The following is a 23,109-nucleotide window of genomic DNA, read 5'->3' as shown; positions in this document are numbered from 1 at the left end:
ACTTCCATCTTAATTTATGATTGTCATCACCTGTTTTAAACAGGGTAATTGATAAGAAAGGTGTTTAAGCACAGGTGATGGTAATCCATCAATTAAGAAGAAAGTCCAGAAACAGAGCAATGTGTTCCTCCCCCCCCCATTCACGGCAACCCCACGATTAAATGGCACATGCAAAACACTGACATGGCTATGGTCGACAATGAAAAAGGTTGACATGAGTTTTTGAAGATTTATTTTTCACTTTTTCAATGTTTTCATATTCATTCTCATGTGTCGACATGGACACCAATGAAGTGCCACACTTATGTCAACATTTACATGTGTTGACCTTTCTGTGTTGATTTTTTCTTGTGGCGATTCGCGGCACCCCCCGGCGACCCCCCTCCCGCGATTCACAGCACCCCCCCCCAATTTGCGGCGACTCCCGCGATTTGCGGCCCCACTCCGTGACACACCCCCTGCGATTCGTGGCACCCCGCGACCCCCCCCTCCCACGATTTGTGCCAACCCCCCAGGCCCCCCCTTCCTCGCGGTACCCCCCCACCCCCCGCGACCCCCCCTACCGCGATTTCCCCCCCCCCCTGTCATTGCGGCAACCCCCCGCCCCTGCGACCCACCCTCCCACGATTCAATGCAACCCCCCGCGTCCCCCCCTCCCACGATTCGCGGCACCCCCCCCCCCGCGACCCCCCCTCCTGCAATTCACGGCATCCACCCACGACCCCTCCTCCCGTGATTCGCGGACACACCTCACCTCCTCCCTCCCCCCCCACCCCCGCTCGCAATTCACAGCAACCCCAGGATTAAATGGCACATGCAAAACACTGACACGGCTATGGTCGACAATGAAAAAGGTTGACATGAGTTTTTGAATATTTATTTTTCTTTTTTGAATGTTTTCATATTCATTCTCATGTGTCGACATGGACACCAATGAAGTGCCACACTTATGTCAACATTTACATGTGTTGACCTTTCTGTGTTGATTTTTTCTTGTAGCAATTTTTTTACAGTGACAACTATGTGCACGTCAGCCTACATCATCAACCAATTCTTTGTATAATATATAACACCTGTTCTGTTTTACTGTAGATGTTTTAAGTCAGATCTTTTACTGTTACTATTACTGTTTATGTAAATGCATTCTGAATGACAGCAACATCCTACCATCCTTCTACAAGAATATATAACCAACTAGGTGATTTATCGCGCCCCGTGCCCCCCCCTCCCGCAATTCACGGACCCCCCGCGCACCCCCCCCATGATTCACGCCCCCTCCCACGATTCACGTCACCCCCCGCACACACCCCCCTCCCGCAATTCGCAACCCCCCCTACCGCAATTCACGCCCCCTCCCACGCTTTGCGGACCCCCGCCCTCTCCCGCAATCCGCGGACACCTGCGCCCCCTCCCTCCCTTGATTCACGCCACCCCCCACGCCCCTCCCACAATTCACGGCTCCCCTAAGCCCATCTTTAGTCCCCCGTATACTCACACACCCCTATCACTACCCAGCTTCCTGCTCTCCTGAACCATAACTTCCACCACTGGGGAATCGCTGACACTGTTTTGCCCACATGCCCCTATCATGCCTCATAGCCCAGCCTCCTGCTCTCATGTACCCTAACTCCCACCCGGTAGGAGGAGACACTGACTCAGGGCCACCATCCTGTACTCCTGTGCTGCCACACTGGACCCTCACCCACTGGCAGAAGCTGCACAGTGTCCCCCACCCTCCTCTTTAGTCCCCCTTATGCCCACACACCCCTATCACTACCCAGCCTCCTGTTTTCCTGTGTCGTGACCTCCGCCAGTGGGGAGCCGCTGACTCAGAAACACCCTACTATATTATTGCACACACACCTAAACAACGCGCACACACAGCCCCCCCCCCACCCACACCCACAAATGTCACTGTACCATCCACACTATCAATGTACATCTTACTCTGTAACCGCTTTTTAATTAAACAAAACAATACACACCCCCTTCCAAATCATATGCTCTCTATTTAACACATTTCACCTATAACTCAAGTTGCAATACAGGCCATCTTTTATACAATCTAACCATCTTTCTCATATGCAAATGTTCACAAATTAAGGGGGCGCAGCCCCTTACGACGGCGTGAAGAGCGCCCGTAGGGCGCGATGAATCACCTAGTATTACAATATACGTATGTGCAAAGCGCAAACATCAGTCCCCGGTGCGAATATTCTGGGAACCAATCAAATCAGAAGCAGGCCCTTTAGCCTCTCTTCAATGTATCAAAGGCTTAGTACATCAGGCCCACAACCCTTCTACGTTGTATGTATATAGTATATATAGCATGCATGTTAATGTAACACAGCATCCTTCTCTGTGATCTCCGCACTGGCTGGCAGATTGGGGGCTGCAGGGTCTCCTGACCCATGTCACACACTTTGCTATGTGACTGATTGTGTAACCTTGGGCAGAACCGTCCCCTGGGGAGCGGACGGCAAATACTTGTCGGTGGCTGGGTGCCCACTCATCATATCTCACCCAGCTGACGTCTGTGGCCGCCGGCGTTTATTGCCGTGTAAATACCAGCAAAACCACCCAAATGAATGACTTATTTATTGCCTAGAAAGCCGCTGTAATAAATGAATGGAAAAACAACATTAAAATATTCCCCAAAGTGCGGTTTGCTAGCAATAAACATCCATTCCTCTGCGTCCACACACACACACACACACACACACAGGTATAGGGGCGGCCTGCGGAATGAATGTCTACACTGTATCAACCTATTTGCTTTGGGTTTGTTTTCCCATGTCAACCTTGAGCGTGTTGAACTATTGACTGTCTACCCGATGGTATAAGAAGGGGCAGACAGCAATGGCAGTTACAAACGCGACTTGTTGAAGAAGCGCCACCCGAGTTTGGTGGCACCTGTTGTGCTCTCTGTGCTTATTCCTGAGTGCCAGAGACTCAATGCCAAAAAGGTTGTGGTCTCATATAAAGGAGGTGTGGTCTCATAAAAAGGAGGCGTGACAATCCATGTTACATCACTGCAGGGGCGTGTCCAGCTTCTCTGAAGGCTCTATCGGTACTAGTGCCACCGCTTCCGCTGTGATAGGAGCCGAATTCTGCAGGAGAATATCACTTTGTATCACCTGGCTCCTTTCACTGCAGAGGAGCCGGCATTTTGGTGACATCCGGGTGTGTGCCGCATCCTCTGCATCTGCTTCGTGACGCCATTGAATCATACCCTCCAACATTCTCAACTAAAAAAACGGTACAGGGGTGTGGCCATTGATAGAGGGGCGTGACCACGGGTAAAGGGGGCGTGACCTCGACCATTTTACTTTCAACCACATTGCCAATTTCATCAAGCGTTCAATTTTAATATAAATATTGGGCTGGCTGTTCCTACCTCGTGACGTCACGCCGCCCCGGAGGTGGTGACTTGTGCTGTAGCGGCCGGGACTTGTAGTCTCTGCACAGCCGAGACATCCCCAGTCTCTCCCTGAGCAGGGGGAGCTGAGCCTGACACAGCCCTCCGCCGTGCACCCTGGGAGATGTAGTCCCAGCTGGCTGCTCCTCCATGCTCCCTGGGGAGCAGTCGGCAGTATAATCAACTACATCTCCCAGAGTGCCCTAGTCAGCCAGAGCTGATATTAAAAAAAACGGTACAATCGGTACAGTTTATTTTAGCCGGTACAGACCGTTAAAAAACGGTACTGTACCGGATAAAACAGTACAGTTGGAGGGTATGTTGAATGCGGCCATGCTCCATAGGATTGCATGTTGCAAACGCTCCCACAAACGAAAAAGTTACAATTGCACCATAATCACACCCCCGACCCAATTGCGGGTCAGTTGAACACGGGCACATCGGTGGAAGCTGATTGGTGGTTTTGTGAAACCACTTTATCTCTCTCTAAGGCTTGCTACATCTTACGTAGACTGTGCAACTCTGAACTACAACCCCCACTCGCCCCTACTGCACAGCTTTTATTGTGTTTTTACATATCTGGGTTTCTCTGCTGCTGCATTCTTATTCCATTATTGTACAAAGTGACATTTTTATCTCTTCGAAAACCAACTTAGCATTTTATACCTTCATAAACAGAGGCAGCTCGGAGCCGCGGCGAACAGTTGGAGAGTTGGCTTTTTATTAGGTGGTATATCAGATTGTCGTCCTGCGTCATAACCTATCACGGGCACTGCCAACTTGCAGATTTAAGCTCCTGCCCGCAATACATGGAAATAAATTCATGTTTACCTGCACTTGGCAAATGCCCGTTGTCCGCCTGTGCCACGTGATGTTCCTCTCTACAGTACGTCCCTCGAAATAACGGCCATCTGTGCGCGGAAATCTCCCGGGGTAGACTAAAGTCCGGCATTGTTTCCAATCCGTTATATTGCTAATTTCTGGGAATAGATCGTATTAAACCCAAAGAAAGTATCAGACCATATTAGTTTAATGCATAGTTACCATTCTGGAGTAAGAACGCCATTAGTGCCGTAATGGAGCCATAAAATGTTCATGAGCAATAAAGTGTAGCGTGGTGCTATACGTCATTAGCTGTGGATATTTCCCTGTGTTTGCCGCAACGTGATGGTATCAGTATAATTATGTTGTATAACTTTGCTTAGAAATCCTTTATAGGTAAATAATGGAATGCAGAGTCTGGGCTGAGCTGCATTACATTGCGGAAGCCGCCTCTGCTCCGTGGCCTGTATCATCCTTGCTGTTTCAGCTGCCAATCATCTGCTCCCTGAGTGCTGCACGCCATTGGGTATTGACAATACTTAATATTTACAATGCAGCCTGCGGATCGGCTTAGTTGTAAGGTTAGGAAAGTTTACGAAAGTTAAACATTTTATTTTGGTTGGAGATAATAGAGTGTATATATATATGCTCGATATCGTATGGTATAATTCGAATATAAAGCAGCCTATACTGTACAGCAAGCATGTCCAAACTATGGCCCTCCAGCGGATGTGAAACTACAAGTCACATCATGCCTTGCCACATTATTGCTATTAGGGAATGCTAAATCTATGACAAGGCATGCTGGGAAGTGTAGTTTTACAACAGCTGGAGGTCCACAGTCTGGACATGCCTGCTGTACACTATAAATTCCCTGAAGGAGAGGGAAGAAAGAGACTGTATGCAGCAATAGTGTACTGGCGCTCTTGTACAAAACCTTTTGATAGGGTATTTATAACCTTAAAGGTGACATAATTTCCCCATAGTCCATAATAGTAACTATAAGTCTTGTCCAAACGTTCTCTATTAAAAAAAAAGTTCAACAGGGGCAAGCTGCCTCAGATATTTGTACAGTTGGTAGAAGCTTCAATGGCTTTCATAAACAAGAACATGTAACCAACGCGATTCGTCCTTGGAAGGACTTCATCAGGGGTAATCATTTCTCCACTGAAGGTTATGTGAAAAACCTCTTGTAGGCCAGGAAGTAAAAAAGTAAAAAGACAAAAGACAAAATAAAAAAAGGCCCTGGTAAATGACCATTCTTCTGTATGACCACGGCGGTAGATTTATTAAGCTCAGTGAAGTGATAAAGTTTCTGGTTTTTATCACCGGCCAATCAGCTTCTACCTGTCATTTTTCAAACCAAGCCTGTAACTTCACAGTTAGGAGCTGATTGACCAGTGATAAAAACCAGACACTTTATCACTTCATCAAGCTTAATAAATCTGCCTGACACGGAGTCCCCAACAGCACAGAGTATATAAGGAGACGAGTGACGTATCAGTGAGGACATGGCTGCATGTGACGGGGCAGTGACATGATGTGAAGAGGGGAATAGAGGAAGCAGGAAGCCACAGACTGAGAGTTAAATAGTGGGAATAGCAGGATCCCCAGCAGCACAGAATATATCAGGAGATGAGTGATGTGTCAGTGAGGACAAGGCTGCATGTACAGGGGCAGTGACATGATGTAAGGAGGGGAATGGAGGCAGCAGGATGCCCAGACACAGACTGAGGGTTATATAGTGGGAGGAGCAAGGTTCCCAAGCAGCACAGAGTATATCAGGAGATGAGTTGCTGTATGTGTCAGTGAGGTTAGGCTGCATGTGACAGGGGCAGTGACATGATGTGAGAGGGAATAGAGGCAGCAGGTAGCCACAGACTGACAGTTATATAGTGGGAGGAGCAGGGTCCCCACAGCACAGAGTATATCAGGAGATGAGGGATGTGTTAGTGAGGACAGGGCTGAATGTGACAGGGGCAGTGACATGATGTGAGGAGGGGATGGAGGCAGCAGAAACCCAGGCACAGACTGAGAGTTATATAGTGGGAGGAGCAGGGTTCCCCAGCAGCACAGAGTATATCAGGAGATGAGTTGCTGTATGTGTCAGTGAGGTCAGGGCTGCATGTGACAGGGGCAGTGACATGATGTGAAGAGGGGAATAGAGGCAGCAGGAAGCCACAGACTGACAGTTATATAGTGGGAGGAGCAGGGTCCCCAGCAGCACAGAGTATATCAGGAGATGAGGGATGTGTTAGTGAGGAGAGGGCTGAATGTGACAGGGGCAGTGACATGATGTGAGGAGGGGATGGAGGCAGCAGAAATCCAGGCACAGGCTGAGAGTTATATAGTGGGAGGAGCAGGGTTCCCTAGCAGCACAGAGTATATCAGGAGATGAGTTGCTGTATGTTTCAGTGAGGTCAGGGCTGCATGTGACAGGGGCAGTGACATGATGTGAGGAGGGGAATGGAGGCAGCAGGAAGCCACAGACTGACAGTTATATAGTGGGAGGAGCAGGGTCCCCAGCAGCACAGAGTATATCAGGAGATGAGGGATGTGTTAGTGAGGACAGGGCTGAATGTGACAGGGGCAGTGACATGATGTGAGGAGGGGATGGGAGGCAGCAGAAACCCAGGCACAGACTGAGAGTTATATAGTGGGAAGAGCAGGGTTCCCTAGCAGCACAGAGTATATCAGGAGATGAGTTGCTGTATGTGTCAGTGAGGTCAGGGCTGCATGTGACAGGGGCAGTGACATGATGTGAGAAGGGGAATGGAGGCAGCAGGAAGCCACAGACTGACAGTTATATAGTGGGAGGAGCAGGGTCCCCAGCAGCACAGAGTATATCAGGAGATGAGGGATGTGTTAGTGAGGACAAGGCTGCATGTGACAGGGGCAGTGACATGATGTGAGGAGGGGATGGAGGCAGCAGAAAGCCCAGGCACAGACTGAGCGTTATATAGAGGAAGGAGCAGGGTACCCCAGCAGCACAGAGTATATCAGGAGATGAGGGATGTGTTAGTGTGGACAGGGCTGCATGTGACAGGGGCAGTGACATGATGTGAGGAGGGGATGGAGGCAGCAGAAACCCAGGCACAGACTGAGCATTATATAGAGGAAGGAGCAGGGTACCCCAGCAGCACACATGATGAGGCTTCTGATACACTGCTGCGGGAAGATTGTAGAGTAATTTTTTCTGCTACATTAAACAGTCTATACATCCAACTTTTTTTTGTGTATTTTTGTAGAACATGATGAATGTGGAAACGGACAAAGCGACTGTGACAAGAATTCCATCTGTACAAACTCGGTCCAGGGACACAGTTGTACATGCAAACCTGGATATGTGGGGAATGGCACTTTCTGTCGGGGTAGGTCTGGCCTTGCAGTCCCCTAATTAACAAATGTCTTTCATGTGATAGAAGCATATTTCATTTATATTTTAGATGTGTTTACCTTTAAGCATGACACGAGCAGTGATATCCTCTGTGCTTTCTGGCACCCAGCCAGCATTATGCTTCTGAGACTTCCTATCCCAGTTATTGTCCCTGTATTGGCAGGAATGTTCCATGAATGGAAGTTCTACATTGTGCAACATGTTTTGTCCTTTTTGTGGCACATGAGGAGCTGATTGGATGTTCAGAGACCACCTTAAAGGTTTAATGGAAATGTTTTAATTAAAGGGTGGTAAATATATACTGTGGATATGGAATGGAAATGTTACGGTCAGGCATAGTTGTCTACCCTTCCGCATCCTGCAGGAGGCTCCCATTTTCCCATAAATCTCCTGCGGCCCTGCATTGTACTCCTAATCTCCCGGAATCTCCTGATTCGGGCACGGCACGGGTGGCACTACGGAGTTTCTTTGCAAGGACGATTATTTGTTGTAATCACTGAGGCTTGCTGGAGCTGCTCAGGTGTCCCTGCTGACAACTCTCATTATCCCCCCTTGTGGGAATCCCTGACCGGAGAGAGAGACAGCACATGATCACACAGGGTCTTCTTATCTGTGCTGATGTGCACTTATCCATAGCATGCTGCTGCTAATTAGTGACTTAGGATAAGAATTTTTTTTTCTTAGTATTTTTACTTTAGTTAAACACATTTGTTTAATTACAGTATCTGGTGTCCATACTGACTTGGCAAGTACTAGTTTGGTACAGAATACAGCGCATCCAATATATATAGGTAGTGCCTACAAGATGCAGACAGTCCAATGTTCACAATAAATGAAAATGTAATACACTGAAAAAATACTTATATGCTTAGGGATGAATTCACACAAGGTCAAATTGCATTTGGAATTTATTGCATAGAATCACATTTATCATGTGCTAAGTGAGAAGAAAAGAAACATCACAGTGAATATATAGTTGCAAACAAGAAACCCCATATTGCAGGCATCAATTTTACTATCAATACTTGCCAAGCTTCCCAAAGTATATTGTTACTAATGTTATATAGATATATGTCGCAGTAGCAAGCATTTAAGCATAAACACGCCCATACTGTAGGCACATATGCTGTCAGTGTGCAGCGTAAAGGAAAAATGACCACTGCAGAACCAGCGCTGTGCTCAAGCATTTATCTCTCTCCTGTTTCTTATTTAGCGCAGCATATTCCGTTGCGCTTTAGGATGGTTCTGATGATACTGTAGAGGCTCGAAGTGATAAATAAACAAAATTTCTGCATCTGGACTGTTCATATTGTTCAGTAACCTAGAACCTATAATACAATAAAAAAGTATTATCAAAAATTGTCATAATAATTTACCTATAGACTTCAGGGTCTATGTACGAAGCCTTAGAGAGAGATAAAGTAGTAGCCAATAACTGTTACAGAATGTTTGAAAAATGACAGGAGCTGACTGGTTGGTAGTTTCTCTCCGCCCACTTTATCTCTCTCTCCAAGGCTTAGTAACTAGACCCCGTCGTTTTGACTGTATCCCTTCACTGTCGGTAAGCCCGTGCTGGGTCGGATCCCCAATATAAGTTCTCTTCCTCGGCAGCGTCATTGCAGCTGTGACAGTAACACGCAGGTCATAGTTTCCTGTGATGAGTCCTCCGCAACACATGTCATTATTGTCACACAAGAAGGTGTGTGGTCAATAGCTGAGGTTCTGAGGACAATAGGCAGAATAATAAGGTCATTTAGCCATGCTTTGTGTAGTGTGTAATGATCCTTCCTTACTGTATTAATGCCCCAATGTTGGCTGTCTCCCAGCTATTCATATCATTGAATCTACATTTGGCAGCGCAGCGTCCAGCAGTAATAGCTTTGTAGTTACAATGTCCAGTGATAAACTAGACTGGGAATGGAAGTGCTCGTTACCACTGAATTAAATAGTTTTTATTGAACTTAGATTGTAAATTGTCCGATAGAGTGAGACTTACTGTATGGAAGCGTGATTGATGCATGTACTTAACGTGTACGACGCATGCATGTGATAATGTAGCATATGGGGTGGGGGCACAAACCAGCATCCTGAGACATATTCAGTCTTGTTGGTTATTGGCCTTGTTCTGAACCACCCTGCTAAGTTCTCAGGCCAGCTCCTTCCCAGATCACAGCCGCCCCCCTATCTGTAATCACAGCCTCCCCTGACCATCTCCTTCCCACATCACAGCCGCCACCCTACCACCACCTGTAATCACAGCCTCCCCTGGCCAGCTCCTTCCCACCTCACAGCCGCCCCGCTACCTGTAATCACAGCCTCCCCTGGTCAGCTCCTTCACACCTCACAGCCACCCCCCTACCACTACCTGTAATCACAGCCTCCCCTGGCCAGCTCCTTCCCAACTCACAGCCGCCCCCCTACCACCACCTGTAATCACAGCCTCCCCTGGCCAGCTCCTTCCCACCTCACAGCCGCCCACCTACCTGTAATCACAGCCTCCCCTGGCCAGCTCTTTCCCACCTCACAGCTGCCCACCTACCATCCCCTTTAATCACAGCCTCCCCTGGCCACCTCCTTCCCACCTCACAACCGCCCGTTTACCACCACCTGTAATCACAGCCACCCCTGGCCAGCTCCTTTCCACCTCACAGCCGCACCCCTACCACCACCTGTAATCACATCCTCCCCTGGCCAGCTCCTTCCCACCTCACAGCCGCCACCCTATCTGTAATCACAGCCTCCCCTGACCAGCTCCTTCCCACCTCACAGCCGCCCCCCTGCCACCACCTGTAATCACAGCCTCCCCTGACCAGCTCCTTCCCAACTCACAGCTGCCCCCCTACCACCACCTGTAATCACAGCCTCCCCCGGCCAGCACCTTCCCACATCACAGCCGCCCCCCCTACCACTACCTGTAATCACAGCCTCTCCTGGTCAGCTCCTTCCCACATCACAGCCTCCCCCCTTCCACCACCTGTAATCACAGCCTCCCCTGGTCAGATCCTTCCCACCTCACAGCCAACCACCTACCTGTAATCACAGCCTCCCCTGGCCAGCTCTTTCCCACCTCACAGCCGCCGTCCTTACCACCACCTGTAATCACAGCAACCCCTGGCCAGCTCCTTCCCACCTCACACCCGCACCCCTACCACCACCTGTATTCACAGCCTCCCCTGGTCAGATCCTTCCCACCTCACAACCGCCGTCCTTACCACCACCTGTAATCACAGCAACCCCTGGCCAGCTCCTTCCCACCTCACAGCCGCACCCCTACCACCACCTGTAATCACAGCCTCCCCTGGCCAGCTCCTTCCCACCTCACAGCCGCCCCCTTTTTGTAATCACAGCCTCCCCTGGCCAGCTCCTTCCCACCTCACAGCCGCCCCCCTACCACCACCTGTAATCGCAGCCTCCCCTGGCCAGCTCCTTCCCACCTCACAGACGCCCCCTACCACCACCTGTAATCACAGCCTCCCCTGGCTAGCTCCTTCCAACATCACAGCCGCCCCGCTACCTGTAATCACAGCCTCCCCAGGCCAGCTCCTTCCCACCTCACAGCCGCCCCCCTACCTGTAATCACAGCCTCCCCAGGCCAGCTCCTTCCCACTTCACAGCCGCCCCCCTACCACCACCTGTAATCACAGCCTCCCCTGGCCAGCTTCTTCCCACCTCACAGCCACCCCCCTACCACCACTTGTAATCACAGCCTCCCCTGGCCAGCTCCTTCCCAACTCAAGCTGCCCCCCTACCACCACCTGTAATCACAGCCTCCCCTGGCCAGCTCCTTCCCACCTCACAGCCGCCCCCCTACCACCACCTGTAATCACAGCCTCCCCTGGCCAGCTCCTTCCCACATCACAGCCGCCCCCTTTCCACCACCTGTAATCACAGCCTCCCCTGGTCAGCTCCTTACCACATCACAGCCTCCCCCCTACCACCACCTGTAATCACAGCCTCCCCTGGCCAGATCCTCCCCACCTCACTGCCGCCCCCCTACCACCACCTGTAATCACAGCCTCCGCTGGCCAGCTCCCTCTATATCAGGTCTGTAATATACTGAATTATGCCGTATTTTGCAGTTCTTGGTTTCGGCGGAAACGTTTCTATACAGTATGATATTGGGGTGGATGAGGTTCATCAGCATTCAGCTGCGGAAGGATTTCCAGTACACTTTGTGTAACTGCGAGTTGGATGATTGATCCCCTGCTTGTTCTGTAACACAGCGCTGAGCGCACAGAGGAATCCAGTGACCCAGATGTCTTTTAATGACACAAACAATAGTTTCAGTGTAGCACAATCCTCCGTCAGACAGTCTCTGACTCATAAGATTAATGCTGCAGCTTCTCGTCTAGGAATATTTGTTAATGGAACCTAAAAGGAATAAACTGGAGTTGGCTTCAGAAATAAAAGTATTTTTAGTAATAATTACAAAATGCAGTAAACGATCATATCTTCGTCATCATCTTCATCAGTTGTCGGCACCGCAGATAAATAGTTTGTACAATGTGTATGGAAAGACCACTCCTAAATAGGACTCGCCCTTCTATATAAATATTATATATATATATATATATATACAGGCTTGTTTACACATGCAGCAAAAATGTATTCACTGCATATGGAAGGACCAGCACATCAAGCAAATAATGCAAAAGTGATTTAATATGTAAGATCATAATACTCATCACATGGGTAGACAGCAGCTCTTAGAAATCCACATCTTATAAGTGGCAGCAGCACAGTGAAAGTCCACACCATGGGCAGTGTCCTGACGGACCGTTTCGGCGAACATACGCCTTTCTCAAAGGATAGCCACCAAATGCATGTATATATGACCACTTAAATACAGGTGGAATGCACCACACTTACCAATAGTCAGGGTCCGCTCCACGCCAGATCACTGTCGCGTTCCCGCCATGTCTGCGCCGTATCCCTCAGCCGCGTCATCGTCCATCTCCCAGGAACCAAAGGACCGGAAGTGGAACTGAAAACGCTGGCCGGGGACCCGGAGAGCAGCATCAGCGGGCGCACAGACAGGATATCAATAGCGAGGCGTCCCCGTTGCTATGGTAACGCGGCGTTCCCATTCATTAAAATTCACCAAACAAACACAACACCAGAGTTGATATATAATTAAATGCTTATGCAGCATTTAGCACCACAATATCCAAAAGCACCAAATATAACTAATAATAAAGTGTGTCACGAGGTATGCAGAACCCAGACCACGTATCTCAATGGGAACGGGAATATAAATCCCCAATACAATTAACCGCATAAACACCGGGTGGGTGTGCAGTGATTTAACTATCAAATAAAGTCCCATCAACGTGGTCAATATTCAGACATCACCTCATGATGAAGCTATAATAAATGGGTCATAGGAAGACACATAAGCACAACAAAAAACAGGAAATACAAAGAATATACAACTTAGAGTAAAGTATAGGTCATAGGTCAAAAAAGACCATATATGCCCAGTCAGGTACACCCATTTCTAGAACTAAATAAATATAGACATATTGATTTCTTCATTAAGTCCCTGAGGGGCCAAGGATTGAAGGTTGTAGATCCATTGACTCTCGCGTTGGAGCAGTCGTTTGTGTCGATCACCCCCTCTTCTCAGTGGGGGTATGTGATCAATAGGCATAAATTTGAATTCGTTCATTTTGTGTCCACAAAAGGCAAAATGCCTGGCAACCGGGGGGGTAGTATTGTCCACCTTTAGCAATGCCTTCTTGACTGAAGATCGGTGGACCCCTATTCTCTCCTTCAGAGAGCGGACCGTCTTGCCCACATAGATTTTCTGACACGGGCAAATGACCAAGTACACCACATACTTGGTGTCACAGTCCATGCGGTGTTTAATGATAAATTTTTGGCCCGTCTGTGCATGCTGCCAGCTGCTACCTGTGATGATATACCCGCAGTTGACACATCCTGAGCATTTGAAAGAGCCTTTTCTCGTGCTTAACCATGTGCTTGGTTTATCGACTCTTGGACTGATGTCCGAATAGACCACGTGTTGTCGAATGCTCTGACTCCTCTTATAACAGAACATAGGAGGTTTTCTGCACATATCTCCTATCAGAGGGTCCGTCTGGAGGATGTGCCAATGTTGTATCATAGAGGCCCTGAGTTTGCCAGACATAATAGAATAAGTGTTCGAGAACATCATTCTCTCCTCTTTAGTCTTATTCTTAGTTGCCATATTAAGAAGCTCTCCACGGTCGAGTGCAAGACATCTCCTTCTAGCACCATCAACCTCCTTGGCATCATAGCCTCTCTTGATGAAGCAATTACTCATCTCTCTAAGGGTGCCATCGAGATCTTCCGGTCGGGAGGTTATCCGTACCGCCCTGAGAAGTTGAGCATATGGCAATCCAGCTTTTAGAGGTTGAGGGTGGAAACTAGATGCCAGAAGCAAGCTATTTCTGTCCGTGGGTTTTTTGAAAAGCTTAGTGACGAATTGGCCATCAATCACAGACACAGAGACATCTAAAAAATCAATTGAGTCACAACTCGCTGTATGGGTGAACCTGATTGAGCCAGGGAGAGAGTTAAGCTGCATGACAAACCTCTCCAAGAGTTCCACCCCACCGGTCCAAATAAAAAATAAATCATCAATGTACCGTACGTACATTGAAATGAATTTTGAAAAATTAATATCTGACATAATGTGTTTACTTTCGAAATCATACATAAACAGGTTCGCATACGATGGGGCCATGTTGGACCCCATCGCAGTCCCCTTAAGCTGCAAATAAAAATTATTGTCGAAAAGAAAATAATTTTTATGCAAAATGACTTCAATTAACAAAATCAAAAATTCAATTGCCGGACCGGTGTAGTGTGTACTCGAGCAGATGGTTCGCCTAATCGCAGCCACTCCCTCCTCATGACCTATATTAGTATACAGGCTGGTGACATCCATGGTCACCAGCATACTGTTGGGTGGTGGCCTGTCAAGTTCTGAAAGTTTCTTTAAGAAATGAGTGGTATCCCGTAACCAAAACGGGGTATTCTGTACCACTGCTTGAAGATGGAAATCCACAAATTGTGAGATGGGCTGGCATAAGGACCCTATGGAGGAGATGATGGGTCTCCCGGGTGGTGAGGTCATGGATTTATGGATTTTGGGTAAAACATAGATGAGGGGAATTCGAGGATACTCCTGCATCAAAAACTCAGAAGTCCCCTCATCTATCCACCCATTGGATAATCCCAGGCCAATAATGGAATCAATTTCAGTTTTATATCTCGAGGTGGGGTCAAAACACAGCTTCTTATAGCAGGTAGCATCCATTAACTGCCTTTGGATTTCTTCCACATATTTATCACGATCCAACACCACTATCCCCCCGCCTTTATCGGCGGGGCGGATAATGATTGCCTTGTTATCACGTAATGATCTCAAGGCCATCGTCTGTTCACGTGAGAGGTTGGATCTTTGAATGTGGGATTTCTTAAATTCGGGTAGTACATCCCTGCGGACAACCCGCATGAAAGTATCAATGGATGCATTGTTACAAGGGGGATCAAATGTCGAGCGTACCTTAAAGGGGCTAGCACTGGTAGTTGATATGCTAGTTTTATGTCTAGCAAAATGGTCCTTTAACCTTAGTTGACGATGAAAGCGATATAGCTCAGCCTCACAATCAAAAGCTTTTTGTTTATAGGTAGGAACAAAGGTAAGACCTTTGTTCAATACCTCTAATTCAGGTGTAGTGAGCTGATATGTCGATAGGTTAAAGACCATTATTTCCCCCTCCCCTTGGGGCCTTTGTTTTTTCCTGTGTTTTGCGCCACCTCTTCTACAGGTTTTTTTCCCCTTGGCCTGGTACGTGTCGATGTACCCTCTCCTAAAAAAGAGGCCTTAGCGCCCCTAGGTGCTTGTTCATTTTCACTCTGAGAGGAATCGACATCAGTAAATTCTACCTCATCTCTCCTCCTATTGCCAAATCCCCCTCTCCAATTTCTACGTATAGGTTGGCCTGTCAGCCAGGGATATACCTTGGCATCCCTGTAATCTTCTTTGACTTTCCTATATTTACTTTTCTTAAAGATAAGTAGTTCACTTTTAAACTTAGATACAGCGTCTTCTAACTTGACAAGCCACTCCCCTCCAGTATCATCATTCAAACTGGAGACACCAGTGCTTTCACACTGATTAATCTCCTGCTGTACTGTAATAATATCTTTGTTTACTTGTTGTATGACAAGGATCATTAGATCTTTGCTGCACTGATTCAAGATCTGGCACCACTGGGTGCAAAACTCCTTATTTGACCGGCCCAATGTAGGCTGGTTTCTCACCCGGAACCCACGAGGTATCAGATTGTCTTTGTGATACTGTGATAACGTGAGTCCATGCAGTTCCAGTTCAACCAGTCTTTTGCGTAATTTAAGAAGGTCTGCATAAATTTCCCCTGGGGTGTCTTGATCAAATGCTAGTGCAGCAGTATCATTGAATAGAATCTTAGAAATGTCCTTGTCTGTAAATCTTTTAGTGCCTGTAATGTCCTCCATATTGCATCCACTGTATATGTATCCCGTTGCTTCAAACAGCGGAATACAAAAAAACAGTACAAAATAATATAAAACTAGACAAAAGTATGTACAATGTTTCGGCAGGTGCATATCCAAAAATCCAAAGTTGGTTTGGTATATAAGTTGCGTGTAGGGAACGCACACCACTCCTCAAGTAGTTCTGAGTGCCAGGTCGTAATCAGATACAGGCTTGTTTACACATGCAGCAAAAATGTATTCACTGCATATGGAAGGACCAGCACATCAAGCAAATAATGCAAAAGTGATTTAATATGTAAGATCATAATACTCATCACATGGGTAGACAGCAGCTCTTAGAAATCCACATCTTATAAGTGGCAGCAGCACAGTGAAAGTCCACACCATGGGCAGTGTCCTGACGGACCGTTTCGGCGAACATACGCCTTTCTCAAAGGATAGCCACCAAATGCATGTATATATGACCACTTAAATACAGGTGGAATACAGGTGGAATCCACTTATAAGATGTGGATTTCTAAGAGCTGCTGTCTACCCATGTGATGAGTATTATGATCTTACATATTAAATCACTTTTGCATTATTTGCTTGATGTGCTGGTCCTTCCATATGCAGTGAATACATTTTTGCTGCATGTGTAAACAAGCCTGTATCTGATTACGACCTGGCACTCAGAACTACTTGAGGAGTGGTGTGCGTTCCCTACACGCAACTTATATATATATATATATATATATTTATTTTTAGCTAATGTAAATATTAATGACCTAGTTACTGTAGTTTTGGATCCTACAATGAGTTTGTTCTTCTATCTGCTTCCATCCTCTGTCCCCCATCCCGGCTTCTGTCCCACATCACCGCTTCTGTTCCCCATCCCAGCTTCTATCCTACTCCTCCATCCTCATCCTCTTCCTCTCTTCCCACCTCCATTCTACATCCAAAACCGACTCCGGACCCCTTCTCCATTCCCGACCCCCTTTTCTACTTCCCCTCCTCTTCTATCATGAAGGACCTTGCCATTATTGACCTAATGCTTGTGTCATCCTTCCAACCCCGTTGACCTTAGGCATGTCAACCTATTTCAGGTGTCGACCTAAGTACCCCGTCGAACTTCAGTGATCTACCCAATGCATGTCAACCTAGTGACCATATCCTGTAATTATCCCGGTTGCGGGTGTAAATATTACAGTTGGGGTGTTTATATCACTTCACAACCGCATTAAACATCATATGCTCATGATAACTGTAAGGGAACGCTGTTACTTGTAGTTCCACAGCAACAGGAGAGTCACACTTTCGCCAGACCTCCCGTATAGTGACAACCCTACTGACAACCACCCAGACCGAGCTGTGCGGACCACAGAGATGAAGGGTTAACACTCCGGACAGCCAGAGAATAAACACATCCGCCATGATAACGAATGTGAAGACCTCGCTCATTAATCTGCATACAGTCATTAATAACTGGGCACTTTGATGATGGCTTTATTGCCGAGCACCAATCATAAATTTGGCTATCGCTGGCATCGTATGATAATTGCAGCAATAATCAACAATATATTTATGAAGTAATGGGCAGATGGCGGAGCTGCGGACACTAGGTGCGCAGGATTTATAGGAGGGCGACGTGTGCGAGGAAAGACATTAAGAGATCGCAGGACAAAGCTTAACCCCCATAATGGCTCAGCCCCCAGGAGCGCAGATTATAGCTGCACTTATTTATGGCTGTTATAATGCAGCGCAACAATGCGGCAAGATCCAGCAATCTATTGTACTGGAATCGGGTTACAGCTTAGCGATGTTTATAGCACGATACGATTGTTGTCCTTACGGAGTTCCCAAAACTGGGAATTCGTCCATGGACCAATCATTACAGTGAGGGTATGCCGTGACGAGGCACTGAGGTAGGAGGCAGATGGTCCCCTGTACAGTATGGTTCAAGGCATTGCACTACACTGACTTCTGATAAAGACGCGGGAACAGTTGGATTAAAGTACAGTTCATTGGGTATCCCAATGGCTGGTAGTCAACAGCTAGGTCGACGGTTGAAAGCTTGACATCATAGGGTCAACATGGTCAAATGGTCGACATGGTTATGCTCTTTTATTTTTATTATTATTTTATTTAAAAGGTCAACATGAGTTTTTGGGGATGTGTTCCTGTTCTTTTTTTAAATATATTTTCCACTTGGATTTTCACGCGTGGACTGTGATTGGACACGGTATAGTCCAAAGAATGACGAGTGAAGCCGGACACTTATTCGGGGCCACATGCGCAGGTGTTGAAATTGACACGTAAAAAACTCACGTTAGCCTTTTCTTGTGTGGACCTTTTTTACCGTGCCGACCTTGTGTACGTCGACTTTTTTGATGTTGACCTAGACATTGTCCATCTAATGTAATAGGAGTTGGAGCAAATAGGAGATGTTGACCTCTGACTGTTGACCATATAATGCCAACCTAGAGGGCAACAGATTGTGGTGTGGGTGTATTAGGGGTAGAGGGTGTCAGGAATACTTTTTGGATTTTTTTAATCTTTTTTTTTGCATTTTTAATTCCCAATCCACCCATGATGCCAAGGACGGCCATTGTGGTGGAACAAGGACGGCTGCAACTGTGTCCAATCAGAATTGGGCCCTATAAGGCTGTATCCCGCCCCTTCAACAGACTCCGCCCTATCTACAGACCCCACCTCCATGAGGGCTGCTTCCAGAAATTTTGTAGGCTGGTTATTCCATTTCAATCCCCCCCTGGCAATGTGTGACATATTCCTGGTGCATCTGCTCCTGGTATTCGTCTGCCTCTCTGCAGAATTGGGAACCTCCGAGCATCTGTGTAAGGTTCTTTGTGGCAATGTTACTTTCTCCTTCATCCTTGGGGACACTGAAGTCTACGCTGGGGAATAGAGTGGTGTATCGGAGGAGTCGGCACTTTAAGAAACTTGAACTGTGGTATGGCTCCTCCCCCTCTATTCCCCCCTCAGACCCCAGTCTTAGTTTAGTGCCCGGAGGAGTCGGATCCCTGGGCAAGGGCTCCGTTTGGGGCCTTTTTTGTTTTACTTGTTTTTTGAACTTTTTGACACAGGCAGCCAGCGCGTGCCGGCTGCCTGCAACGTGGGACAGCTCTCCGGGGAGTCAGAGCGGCACCGCTTGCGGCGCACGCGGCTGACTCCGGTCACAGACGCATCAGCGTCTGGGTCCCGCCACAGCTGCCTGCGGCTTGTGTTACGGGGCCGCGACCTAGTCGCCCGCCGGAGAGAGCAGGGCGTGCGAGCGCATAGCGCTGGGTGACGGCTGGACCAGGGTTAATTCGCTGGTCCAGCAGGGAGCAGACAACCAATCAGCGCCGCTGTATACAGCGCGCGCTCTGATGAGAGGAAGGGGCGGACCAGTGAGTGGTCGCGTCCTAGCTGCAGTCCTCTGCGCCACGCTGCTCCCTTGTCGGCTGTGCCTCTACAGTTCACTGGAACAGGACAGCAGGACGCTTTCTCCCCCTCTTCAGCCTGGATATTGTTGAATACTGCGCTGGGTGAGTGGAGGGGATTTTCTCTTGTGAGACTTCCCCGCTGGAGAGTTTATCAGGTGGGCCTAATTCGGGGAAGGTGCGCTCCTCTCCCCCTATTAGTGTGGTGCTTTTTCTCTTGGTCTGGTTTATTTCACCTCCTTTCACCTGTGTGTGTGTAAGGGGTGTGTGTGTGTGCAGCATGACTACCAAGTCTCAGTCAAAAGCTTCTCCAAAGCTGTTTGTATGCACTAAGTGTGAGCAACAGTTTACGCAGCATGTGAAGGGTGTATCCTTGTGTAAGGATTGCTTCAAAGGGGATGCTGGGCAGAGTCAGGTCCCTATTCTGAACACTGAGGGAGTTACCAGTGTGTTAGCCACTCTGGCATCAGAGATGGCTGCATCTCGCAGGGACAGGGAGTCATTGCAGGTGCAATTGGCTTCCTTGTCTGCTGCGGAGCCTACCTGGGCCAGAGAACTGATTACATCAGTGAAGGCGTTGGCCCAAGCAGCTGCGGTGCCTTCGGGGTCTGCAAGTGCTCCACCTCCCCCGAGGAAAAGAGGTGTTCCTTTATTGTTACAGGGGGATACTTCAGAGGACGAACCGGGGGACCCCTTGGAAGGGGATATGTTTCAGGAGGATCCTATTGATCCTGTAGAGGACGTTCCTCAGGAAGAGGCCCAGGGTATAGAGGCTCTCATTCAGGCTATTAAATCTACCCTCAATGTTAGCGAGCAGGAGCCGCCGACGCAGGTTTCTATTTTTGGGAGGTCTGCTAAGGCAGTGGTCACCTTCCCAGAGTCTATGGAATTGGAGAAACCTCTTCTGGATATTTGGAGGTCTCCAGAAAAAAAGTTTCAGTTATCTAGGCGGTTTAAGGCCTCTTACCCATTTGCTCCGGAGGCTAGGGCAAAATGGGAGACTCCGCCGTTGGCAGACGCGTCAGTGTCAAAGCTTTCCAAGAAAGCGGCACTTCCCATTCCTGGAGCAGTGGCCCTCAAGGAGGCGCCAGATAGGCGTCTGGAGGCGGGGCTTAAGCAGATTTTTTCAACCGCAGGTGTGTCACTTCGGCCCATTCTCGTGATCTCCTGGGTCAGTAGGGCCATGGAGAAATGGGCGGAGGATTTGTCAAAGGGTCTGAATGATCAGGGTTCTTCTGAGGAGTTCATTCAGTTAGCAGAACAGATGCGGGAATCTGCAATGTATATTGGAGAGGCTGCAAGGGATTCTGCGGCTCTGGTGGCAAGGATTTCGGCTCAGTCCATTACGGCCAGGAGGTCTTTGTGGCTTAAGTCCTGGCAAGCGGAGGCGGACATTAAAAGGGCGGTAGAGGCTCTTCCGTTTACGGGAGAGGTCTTGTTTGGGCCGGAGTTGGACAAGTTGATTTCTCTGGCCACAGGGGGCAAGTCAACTTTCCTGCCTTCCGCGACTCCGCCTCCCAAAAAGCCTTATCAAGGGCCGGCCTTTCGCTCCTTTCGGGGGGCACCTAAGTTCAGAGGTAAGTCCAGAGGATCCTTTACCGCTTCCCGTGGCAGAGGCAGAGGGTTTGGTGGAGCAACCACTGCCTCAGGACCAGCTGCTCGGCGCGCAGACGTCAAGCAAACCGAAAAGCCCGCAGCATGACTCCCGGCCCTCCTACCTGGGGGATCCCAGAGTAGGGGCTCGCCTGTTGGACTTCCGGCAGGCCTGGGAGGGGTCTTGCAAAGACAAGTGGGTTCTGTCCGTCATTGCGCAGGGGTACAGACTGGAGTTTTCCGGTACTCCCCCTCACCAGTTTTTTACAATAGGGTTGCCTCACGTGGAGTTGAACCGTCAGTTGCTTCTTCAAGCAGTACAGAAACTGTTGACCGCAGGAGTTATAATGCCGGTTCCTGCCGAACAACGCACAGAGGGCTTTTATTCTCCCCTGTTCCTCGTTCCGAAACCGGACGGTTCGGTTCGACCAATATTGAATTTAAAAGCTTTAAACGTATATATCACGTACCACAGATTCAAGATGGAGTCTCTTCGTTCTGTGGTTGCAGGGCTGGAGCCGGGGGAATTTTTAGCATCTTTGGATGTCAAAGATGCTTATTTGCATATTCCCATTTACGTTCCGCATCAGAAGTTTCTTCGCTTCGCGATAAGGGATCTCCATTTTCAGTTTCGGGCTCTGCCTTTTGGCCTTTCATCGGCGCCACGTCTGTTTACCAAGGTAATGGCAGTGATGGTAGAGTTGCTTCATTCTCTGGGAGTAAAAATCGTTCCTTATTTGGACGATTTACTAATCAAGGCCGAATCCAGGGATCTGTTGACGCAGGCGATTCAGGTAACCTGCCAGACGTTACTGAACCATGGCTGGATTCTCAACTACCAGAAATCTCAGCTGAATCCTTCAAGAAGGATTGTATTCCTGGGGTTGATTTTGGACACGGAGGTTCAAAAAGTTTTTCTGCCTCGGGAAAAGATGTTGTCCCTGCAGGAGTTGGTTCGGCAGGTGCTTCGACCTCGGAGAGTGTCGGTGCACTTATGTATCCGTTTGCTGGGCAAGATGGTAGCCTCGTTCGAGGCTCTGCAGTTCGGGCGTTTCCATTCAAGGACCTTTCAATTAGACCTGCTCAGGAAATGGTCGGGCTCCCACTTGCACATGTACAAGATGGTGGTGTTATCGCCCTGCAGCCGTCTCTCTCTCCAGTGGTGGCTACTGTCGGACAATTTGTTGGAGGGCCGACGTTTCGGAATCTGGGATTGGACGATAGTCACGACCGATGCCAGCCTCCGGGGCTGGGGAGCTGTTGTGTTGGGGCAGCACTTCCAGGGTCGTTGGTCGTCTCAGGAGGCGAAGCTGCCTATAAACATCTTGGAGCTTCGCGCGATTCGTCTGGCCTTGTCCTATGCGGACGGGATCCTCCGGGGGAAGGCGATTCGCATTCAGTCGGACAATGCCACGGCCGTGGCTTATGTGAACCGGCAGGGCGGAACGCGCAGTCGCGGAGCCATGCAGGAGGTACGTCCAATTCTGCAATGGGCAGAGCGGCATGCTCTGGCCTTGTCGGCGGTCTTCATTCCCGGGGTGGACAACTGGGAGGCGGACTATCTAAATCGCCAGGATGTTCACCCTGGGGAGTGGGCCTTACATCCGGAGGTATTTGCCCAGATCGCCCACCGATGGGGGATGCCTCAGGTGGACATGATGGCCTCCAGGAACAATCGGAAGGTGCGGCTGTATTGTTCCAGGTCTCGGGATCCAGAGGCGGTAGCGACGGACGCGCTGACCGCGAGTTGGAACTACTCCCTCATTTATCTGTTCCCTCCGTTGCCCTTGATTCAGATGGTACTCAGAAGAATCAAGCGGGAGAGGTCCACAGTCATCCTGGTGGCACCGAATTGGCCTCGTCGTCCTTGGTATGCCGACCTTCAGGGGCTCCTGATGGATCATCCTTGGCAACTACCTCTAAGGGAC

General features: G+C 48.6%; 1 protein-coding gene across 7 annotated transcripts in view; it reads left to right on the top strand.

Annotated features, from left to right (window-relative positions):
• The window catches only part of NELL1 (neural EGFL like 1), a 558,514-nt gene that overhangs the window by 379,642 nt on the left and 155,763 nt on the right, over positions 1 to 23,109 (top strand). For 4 of the 7 annotated variants that reach the window (XM_083164038.1, XM_083164036.1, XM_083164042.1 and 1 more), the window contains one exon: positions 7,489 to 7,611. The exons of the other annotated variants lie outside the window; for them this stretch is intronic. In XM_083164038.1, coding sequence (XP_083020164.1) covers positions 7,489 to 7,611 — 123 coding nt within the window. The remainder of the gene's footprint in view (positions 1 to 7,488; positions 7,612 to 23,109) is intronic. 7 annotated transcript variants of the gene reach the window in all.

The sequence above is a fragment of the Crinia signifera genome, chromosome 11 (genome assembly GCF_055691185.1).
Source record: "Crinia signifera chromosome 11, ASM5569118v1, whole genome shotgun sequence".
NCBI lineage: Eukaryota > Metazoa > Chordata > Amphibia > Anura > Myobatrachidae > Crinia > Crinia signifera.
This window is presented reverse-complemented; position numbering and strand designations above follow the sequence as displayed.